The sequence below is a fragment of the Mastomys coucha genome, unplaced genomic scaffold, assembly GCF_008632895.1.
Source record: "Mastomys coucha isolate ucsf_1 unplaced genomic scaffold, UCSF_Mcou_1 pScaffold3, whole genome shotgun sequence".
NCBI classification, from domain to species: Eukaryota; Metazoa; Chordata; class Mammalia; order Rodentia; family Muridae; genus Mastomys; species Mastomys coucha.
Window position 1 is genome coordinate 40,727,683 of NW_022196909.1, and position 10,039 is coordinate 40,737,721.

Genomic DNA, 10,039 nt, shown 5'->3' on the forward strand with positions numbered 1-10,039 from the left:
GAGGAAGAGGGAGGGAAAGAGAGAGAAAGAGAGAGGGAGAGAGAGAAGGAGGGAGAAAGAGAGAGAGAAAGAAAGAGAGGGAGAGAGAAGGAGGGAGAAAGAGAGAGAGGGAGAGAGAGGGGGAGAGAGAGAAGGAGGGAGAATGAGAGAGGAGAGAGAGAGGGAGGGAGAGAGAGAGGAAGAGGCAGAGAGAGGAAGAGGGAGGGAAAGAGAGAGAAAGAGAGAGAGGCAGAGAGAGAGGGAGAGATGGAGAGACAGAGGCAGAGAGGGGGGAGAGAGGCAGAGAGAGAGAGGGAGGGAGAGGGAGAGGGAGACAGAGAGAGAAGGAAAAGGAGAGGGAGAGAGAGAGGGGGAGAGGAAAAGACAGAGACAGAGAGAGACAGAGAGAAGGAGAGAGACAGAGGGGGGAGAGAGGGAGGGAGGGAGAGAGAGAGGGAGAGGGAGACAGAGAGGGAAAAGGAGAGTGAGAGAGAGAGGGGGAGAGGGAGAGACAGAGAGAGACAGGGAGAGGGTGACAGACAGAGAGTGAGAGAGAGACTTCCACCCAAGAACAGCCCACAGAAATCTGGAGACCCGACTCCTTTATTTATGATGTTCTTGGTTGATTTAGCATTTTTGAACATAAAAAAAACTTACTTTCTTCTGCTTTTCAGGAGTTCCATTAAAAACTCAGTTTGGCCTCAGAGTGTTCCTGTCACAGTCTGGAAAGCTTCTTTTCTTTGCGGCTCCTAATATTTTGTTTTTGACAAAATATTTGACAGTTTTGACAGTTTGACTGCATCACATCTTCGTGTGAACATCTTTTGCAGCATCCTGTTAGCTGTTCAAAGAGCTTCTTGGCTTTGCATCTCTGGTTCCTTTCCCAGACTTGAGAAGTTTCCACCACTCTTTTTCAGAATGGTTTTTCCTCCCCCACCCCCAGGTTGTTATTTTTTTCTGCTTGGTGCAGTAGCTGCTGAATTCCTCCATTGACTTTTTAGTTCAATAATGTCTCCTTCCCCTAAACAACTTGTTACTTTTAAATATCTTCTCTCTCTTGTGAACTTTCCAGTCTGTCAATATATTGCCTTCCTCACCCCTCTGAGTTTGGTTGTAAGCATCCTCTTAAATACTATGTTAGGTAAATCTCCTATCTCCATTTCATTAGAGAGAGTTTATGGGGATTTTACTTACTGTCAGTCAGAATAGATTTTCCAGTTTCTACACGGTTTTTTTTTTTCAATCCCCCTGTGCATTTCTGTGTATTAAATAAAGGAGTCAGGTCTACAGATCTCTGTGGACTGTTCTTGTGTGGGAGCCATCTTTTTCTCTGCCTTTCATTCCAGGAGGCCCCTGACTCTTTGTAACACCCGCTGTCTTTTGTTCTTAGCAGCTTGTAAGAAATCACAAGTGTGTGGTCTTGCTATTTTTTTTAAGGAGGTAGGATAGAAGTGGAGTCTCCTACTCTGATATATGATTGGTGCCACAGCTCTGTTAAGAAAAAAAAATACTGTACAGGTATTCCACCAATATGCAGATTTGTTGATACATAATGGGTAGTGATTACCAAGAAACTTTAAGGTAAAAGTGAGAATTGTTCATCAAAAAGAGGGAACCACACACACTGTCCACCTGCGCTCGTATATACACACTCACACGCACCATATGTACGAAGAGCCAAAACGTGTGTGTATGTGATAGCAAATAATTAACTTTCATATAATGACAACAATTGAAGATTGAATGCTCTAAAATTCTGATCAAGAGCTGTAGAAAGGTCAGGACAATAGAAGATTGGGGACTGAAGAAGGAAAGCTAAATTCCCAATTAAGAGAAAAACACTAAAACTAGAAATTCTAGCCAGGCAGTGGTGGCACACGCCTTTAATCCCAGCACTTGGGAGGCAGAGGCAGGTGGATTTCTGAGTTCGAGGCCAGCCTGGACTACAGAGTGAGTTCCAGGACAGCCAGGGCTACACAGAGAAACCCTGTCTTGAAAAACCAAAAAACAAAACAAAAACAGAAACAAAAACAAAACAAAACAAAAAAAAACTTCTAAAGAGAGAAATATAAAAGTTTGAATCATTTGGGGGCCAATTAAGTTTAAGATCCTGACTTGGTGTGCCACTCCACACTTGGTGAGTGTCTACTGCAGTCAAAAATTATATCAATTCTGATGTGTCACAGGATACACCAAATGCAGTGGTTTAGAGAGAGACTAGAAATGACGTCCAAAAAACCTTAAATGAAAGAGCTGAGGGGGAAAAACATAGTGTAGTGAGGAGCGACCAAGACATCTATTTTCTACAAGACAAGACATAGAAAAGCATCTGACACTTTAAATATTGTTAATATGTACAAAATAGAAGAAGCTAGATATTTTTACATCAAACAAGAAAAATAGAAATAAACATAATCATATGTGCAAATGTTCATCCTCACCTGATCTGCACACCAGTACCAGATGGCTAAAATGGTCATTCCAAATATCAGTCCTGGCCATGGAATGTCTCCAGTGATAGGATCTCGGAAGATGTGGAAGGAGTCGGGCTGAGGAGTGTAGCACTTGGGGCTGATCGTCAGGTTGTCCCCCTCCACTACAGAGGGGATGGCATTCATATACTTCTCTGTAAAGTTCTCATAGCCTCCAACTTCAGCAAACGCTAGAAAGGCATCAGATAGAATGTGGGCAAATTTCAAACAACGCATGCTCACAAGCACTCCATTGCAGTATGCATGTTCACAGCACTCCATTGCAGCACGCATGCTCACAAGCACTCCATTGCAGGGAAGGTACTTGAGTACTTCCTATTAGCGTGGTCATGTTTTCAGTACTTTCCCCAATGGTCCTCGAATGCCTACGGGATGGTCCACGATAGATTATTGGCTTCCACTGAGTACTCAAAGAAAATAATTCCTTAATATTGTTTCTTTCTTCTTTCTTCTTTCTTTCTTTCTTCTCTCTCTCTCTCTCTCTCTCTCTCTCTTTTCTGAGATAGGGTTTCTCTGTGTAGCCTTGGCTGTCCTGGAACTCACTCTGCAGACCAGTCTGGCCTCGAACTCAGAGATCCACCTGTCTCTGCCTTCCAAGTGCTGGGATTAAAGGCATGTGCCACCACAGCCCGGCTCTTTCTTATTTCTTCACTTAGCAAAGCGATGAACTCATACATTAAAAAACAAACAAACAAAAAACATGAATGCAGCTCAATTAAGGTTGCTACTTAATAACATTCGCCCAGTACCAAACTCTACGCATTTCATTAGACTGTTCACAGTTACAAAATGGCCATTTAGAAGCAATGGGACTTTATTACGGTTTTACACTTTCTCTGACAATTACATTTTTACTCAATACACACATACACACGCACACATGCACACATACAAACATGTATGCACATGCACACACACATACACATTCATACATACACTCACACATACACTCATACACATACACATACACATACACACATTCATACATACACACACATACACAGACGTACACACACACACTCATAACCATGACAGCTGAAACCAGAAAAAAGTATATTTCTATCCTCTCACGCCTGTGTTCTGTACTTTCTACCACTGATGTCACCTTCTCCATCACTTTTCTATATGTTCCGCTCTACCCACATTCACAGTGTTTCCATATATACTTGCACACATCGCAGGCTAGGATCTTCACTGAAGGAGAACATGCGATGCTTGTTTTCTGTTTGATTTTTCCAAGTTTCAGTCACTTTGCTTAAAGTCATATTTTCTATGGCCACCCACTTTTCTGCAAACTTCACGGTGAAGTAGGAGAACAGACATAATTTTGAAAAGAACAGACATAAATGGCTTCCAGTCCTGCCTTGAAGCCCTAGTGATATATGGTTCATTGTGGTCTGGTTTCCTAGTTCAAAACCAAGTGGGTGCTACAATTTTATATAAATAAGTGTGAGAAAAAAAAAGACAGAGGACTCTGGATTAGGACAGAAAGGAAAGAGAAGGGGAGGGAAAGAGAGAGAGGGACACATAGAGGGAGACACACTGACACACAGAAAGAGAGGGAGAAAACACAGAGCAAGAGAGAAGGTGAGAGACTGGGGAGGGGAGAGAGAGAGAGAGACAGAGGGAGACACATACAAGCAGAGAGACACAGCGAGACACAGAAAGAGAGACAGACACACAGAGGAGCAGCCATACACACACAGAAGAAACACACATGTGCACGCATACATATACATACACACACACACACACACAAATACACACACGCAAATACACACACACACACACAAACACACACACAGAGGTTGGATGGTAAAACCATGCCAGGAACTTTGGTAAGGTAGAGCAGGTTGAGATCCGGAGAATAGGTGGGCACACACCTGAGACTTAGGCGACTCCCTGATCCCTGCCAGATTCATGGCCTGGAACACGGGCCATGCTTCTCACACAAAAGAAATGTGTCCAATGGTCATGTAGGCCTAAAACAGTTCTCCATGCTAATGAGGTGCCTAGAGGCCCAGAGGGCTTGGCCAATAAGCTTCCTTTCCCAGGCATTCCTCCCTCCAAAAGGTATTTAATCTCAGGTCCACCCTGAGAAGTGGCTATGGAATGTTATACATCCATTTTCCACCACGAACAGACAATAAACTGCTTAGAACCACGGACTGTCTCTTTCATCACGATCCACCATGGTGAGCTATGGAGAAGGCATTCGACTACAGAGCCAAAGCTTAATTCTCCCATAGAAGGCCTCTCTGTGCTCCCAGCCACAACTGCCACCAAGCCTGCCTCTCCCAAGCTAAGGACAATCACCACTGGGTCAACCTGGAGCTCCCTTTACCCCCAGCTCTGGGCTAGATGCTGTCCCCAGCCTGTGGCCCCTGACTCTGTTCTTGGCTCTTTCATGACTCCCAGTAGTGCCTGGATGTCCAAGAGTGAGACAACCCCTGAGCCCCGAGCCTCTTCTTAGGTCTAGTGACCCCCACATCTCAGACTGTTTTCTCATCCCAACACTACCCTGGGTGTCAGTGTGGGATAAGCATGGTCAAATTCTCTGAGTTCTGACTCCCCAAGTGGCCATGGCCAGTGGTGGGGTGGATGCAGACACCACCACCTCCAGAGAGAGAGAGAGAGAGAGAGAGAGAGAGAGAGAGAGAGAGAGAGAGGCTGCAAGAGATATTGGGAAAATACAATTAACCCATGGACTCAATCTAGAATCAATAGTGAGCAGAGTTCCAGTCTAAACATAGAAATCCTGGAGTCTTCAGTGTATACTGGCAGCCAGGAATGCTTTTCTTCCCACCCATCAGTCATGGTACACTGTTAGGAAGCCATTTTGAGCAAATTCTGAGTTTGCTGCTTTAAGAGTCAAAAATACTAAATATTTTGGGACTCTTCGTCCCACTGGGTTGCCTCATCTAGCGTTAATCAACGGGGAGGCGTCTTGTCTTACTGCAACATAATATGCCATGTTTGGTTGCTATCCCTGGGAGACCTGTCCTTTTCTAAAGAAGGAGGAGTGGTGGTGGGGGGCGGGAGAGAGGAATAGGAGGAGAGGAGGGAGAAGAAACGGTGGTTGGGATGTAATATATGAGAGGGAGAAAAAGAGAGCCCAGGTCGTTTATCGTTCTATCACGGGCGACCCACTATAAAGACCAGGTGCATAGACAGACAGGGCTGCCGCCAAGGGCTACCAACAAGGGGGAGATTTTCAGAGAAGTGTAGGTCAACATGGGGGAGCAATCATTCAGGACTTGTCTGTTAAAAACACATCCTAGAATGGAGTTGTTGGAGAATTCTGAGTGCTTGCGAGAAAACCGGAAAATGAGAGCTTTGTGATCCCAGTTTCTTCAAAAACTCAGAATTGGGGGCTGGAGAGATGGCTCAGCAGGTAAGAGCAATGACTGCTCTTCCGAAGGTCCTGAGTTCAAACCCCAGCAACCACATGGTGGCTCACAACCATCCATAATGAGATTTGACGCCCTCTTCTGGGGTGTCTGAAGACAGCTACAGTGGATTTATAATAAATAAATAAATCTTTAAAAAAAAAACCAAAACTCGGAATTGTTCTTGGAATGTGCTTTCGTGCTTCTCCCAGGGATAGTGAGTAGGAGTGCATTCAGAAAAACATGTTTTTGCCACATGCAGCTTGTCCTTGTGATTCTATATTTTATACAGATGACTCTCCTTAACCCCCAGAGTATAACCTGTCTGATGCTCTGAATAAAGTTGGCCATTGTGTGAGACTTTGGTCTGCCCCATTTACTGGCTCCATTCTCCCAGGTCCCATCACCTGTAGAGTAGTAAACACTTGTCAACTTGACAAGATCCAGAATGATCTAGGAGAAAAGCTCCTGGCCATATGGTGAATATTAGACAATCTTTGTCAAGAATTTCTCCCATAGGGAATTAACATAAAAAATATTCGATGAACACAGAAACTCCCTGAACTTTGGAGGCTGAAGCAGGTATATTAGTGTATATTTTTCACAATATACTTTAATAATGGTTCAACCTCCCCTCTAGCCCACCACCCACCAGATGTGGGTAGTAAAAAGAAAGAAGTGGACCTGTTTAGAAATAGTTCTTTAGGGCGTGTATGGCTGGATTTGTGTGTCAACTTGTCACAAGCTGGAGTTATCACAGAGAAAGGAGCCTCCCTTGAGGAAATGCCTCCATGAGATCCAGCTATAGGACATTTTCTCAATTAGTGATCAAGGGTGGGAGGGCCCATTGTGGGTGGTGCCATTCCTGGGCTGGTGGTCCTGGGATTTATAAGAAAGCAGGCTGAGCAAGCCAGAGGAAGCAAGCCAGTAAGTAGCATCCCTCCATGGCCTCTGCATCAGCTCCTGCCTCCAAGTTCCTTCTCTGTGTGAATTCCTGACTTCCTCTGGTGATGACCAGCAATGTGGAAGTGTAAGCTGAATAAACTCTTTCTCCCCAACTTGGTCATGATGTTTTGTGCAGGAATACAAACTCTGACTAAGACAGGGCGATTCCAATCTTCCTAGTTCTCAGTCCAGTCCACTAGCAAACACCAAACATGAACCAAGTCCATTTGGCAGACACCACACAGGGAGTCAGTAAGGGCAGTTTAATCCAGAAGAAACAGAGAGGCTCACCAACCAGCCCGAGGCTGCAGAAGCGACAAAAAGCCACAGGAACCTCACAAGAGGTTCTTTGGCAAGTTTCGCTCTATGACAAGCAAAGCTCAGGAACGCAATGTAAGGTGAACCAAGACATTTGTGTTGTCAGGGAAGACTAGCTAGCTAGAGCAAGGCAAACCAATGCTCAAGCTCTCACTGTCTGTGGGGTCATATTCATATTCCTTCTAAACATCATGAGTCCTTTCACATGTCTGCTACAGCAAAACATCCTTTTACTGTGTGCCCCAGCAAAACATCATGTGACATAATTAACTTTCCAAAGAAACCAGAAGTTCCCACTTCACAGGTGATCATCATGATTTTGATGCTAGCCTAAGTGAGTTCCAGTCATCCAGAATTACATAGTGAGATCACTTTTTTTAACTTAAAAAAATCCCTTAAGCATTGAATTAACAGATAGTCCAACAATCTGGTGCTGTAAATAGGCAATGAAACTGAACAGTTTCCAAGTAAAGTACAAGTGACCATTAAACACATAATGAGACAGTTCAACAACCTGAGCCATCAGTTAATCCAAACCCAAACTACAGTAGGATTCCTTTCTCCCTGTTTTTAATTTAAAAATTTTCATACAATATATTTTAATCATGCCCTTTACTTTCTCCCACATCTTCCTCATCATCCAACCAACCTCATGCCTTTTCTCTCTTAAAGTGTAAAACAACTCCCACAAACAAACAAAAAACACATCCCCACCCCTCAAAAGAGCACAAACAGACATGGAGTCTGATTTCTGTTGGCCAGCTACCTCTGAGCACAAAGCCTGCCCTGGAGTATGACTGATACACTCACTGCCAGTCCATTGAAAAAGACTATTAGCCTGACAGTGGTGGCACACGCCTTTAATCCCAGGACTTGGGAGGCAGAGGCAGGCAGATTTCTGAGTTCGAGGCCAGCCTGGCCTACAGAGTGAGTTCCAGGACAGCTAGGGCTATCCAGAGAAACCCTGTCTCAAAAAAACCAAATAAATAAATAAATAAATAAATAAATAAAATAATAAAATAAAATAGTTTGTTGGTTAGGAGTGACATTTTAGGGCCTCTTTCCTTTCTCTCTTCTGGGATTTGTCGGTTTTGAACCCGTGCAGGTTCGTGCATGCTATCATTCTCTATGAACTCATATGTGCATCACTCCTACTGTGGCTGGAAGACCCTGTTTCCCTGGAGCGTTCCATCACCTGTGGGTCTCACCCTCCTCTTCTTCATAAGTTCCTGAGCCTTGAAGGGAGGGACGTGATAAAGACCTCCCATGTGGGGTTGAATGTTTTAAAGTCTCTCACTCTTGGGTACATTGTTACGAGTCTCTGTCCATTGCAACAAGGAGCTTCTCTGATGAGGGTTGAAGGATGTACTGATTTATGGCTCTAGCATATGTCATGAAGAGTCATTTTGGGCCTGGAGAGATGGCTCAGTGGCTAAGAGCACTAACTGCTCTTCTGGAGGTCCTGAGTTCAATTCCCAGCAACCACATGCTGGCTCACAACCATCTGTGATGGGATCCGATGCCCTCTTCTGGTGTGTCTGCAAACATCTATAGTGTATTCATATACATAAAATAAATAAATCTCTTTTAAAAAAAGAGTCATTTTATTATTAAAGTCATTTAGCAGAATAATAGAAGTAACTTTTCCCCTAGGGCCCGTGACTTATGTAGTCTCAGGTTATTGGCTTCATTAACTTTGTCAGTATGATTTCAATTTCATGGAGTGGGCCTTAAGCCCAATCAAATTGTGGTTGGTCACTCCTAGTGCAACAATGGGCATATCTTGTAACAGGTCATACTGTAGCCTTTAGGGCTTGTAGCTGGGTAAGAAGGATGGCAACTTTTCTCCTCCAGTAGTCCAAATCTTACTTTTCAGCACTCTGCATGTAACTCACTCGAGAGAAGCTTCTAGCTGAGTACCAGTTCCTTTTTCCTATGTTTGAAGACACACATATGTGGTATTTTCAGCAATAGAGTCTTCTACTCTAGTTATGGAAGGTAACCAGTAACATTAACAATATCCTGTAATGTTTGGGAGGGGGCAACTAGAAGTCTCCTTGAGCCAAAAACTCAAAAAGATGTGGCCCACTCCTGGTACTGGGAGTTTTATTTTGTGTCATATGATGTAAAGTTCACCATTATATGGTAATTCTATTTAAACTCCTTTTATATTTTTATGTTTATTAGGATGAGTCTACAGTAGTAGGTTTCTATAGGGATTTTCAAAAGGCCTTTAGTGTTAGTGTGTCAGTGAGAATGAGAATGGCTCATATCTTTCAATACTTTGTCTGTAGTTAGTGGAACTGCTTATAAGAACTAGGATGCATTCTTGATAGTTTTATGTCAAGGTAACACAAGCTAAAGTCATTTGAAAGGAGGGAGCCTCAATTTAGAAAATACTTCCAAAAGATTGGACTGTAGGCAGGCCTGAAAGATACTTTCTTAATTAGTGATTAATTAGGGAGGGTTCAGCACATTGTGGGTGGTGCCATCCCTGGGCTGGTAGTCCTGGGTTTTACAAGAAAGCAGGCAGAGCAAGCCTTAAGGAGCAAGCCAGTAAGCAGCACTTCTCCATGGCTTGTGCATCAGCTCCTGTCTCCAGGTTCCTGCTTTGCTTGAGTTCCTCTCCTGATTTTCTTCAATCATGAACAGTGATACGGAAGTCTAAGCCAAAATAAACCCTTTCCCCTGTAGAGGAATTTTAGTCCATCAACATTGTTGCTCTGTCAAGGGCACATCTAAAGACCTTCTCGGTCTATGTGATTCAGCTGGAATGCAGACATACCCCAGATTACAGTATGATCTAGTTGGAATACAGATACATCCTTTTTTTGTTTTTTGTTTTTTGTTTTTGTTTTTGTTTTGTTTTGTTTTTCGAGACAGGGTTTCTCTGTATAGCCCTGGCTGTCCTGGAAC

At 43.6% G+C, this 10,039-nt stretch overlaps 1 protein-coding gene across 2 annotated transcripts in view; it reads right to left on the reverse strand.

Moving 5' to 3' along the window:
* Positions 1 to 10,039, reverse strand: part of LOC116074544 (solute carrier family 5 member 4-like) — a 60,913-nt gene that overhangs the window by 20,601 nt on the left and 30,273 nt on the right. For both annotated transcript variants that reach the window (XM_031347178.1, XM_031347179.1), the window contains one exon: positions 2,421 to 2,641. In XM_031347178.1, the coding sequence (XP_031203038.1) occupies positions 2,421 to 2,641 (221 nt within the window). The remainder of the gene's footprint in view (positions 1 to 2,420; positions 2,642 to 10,039) is intronic.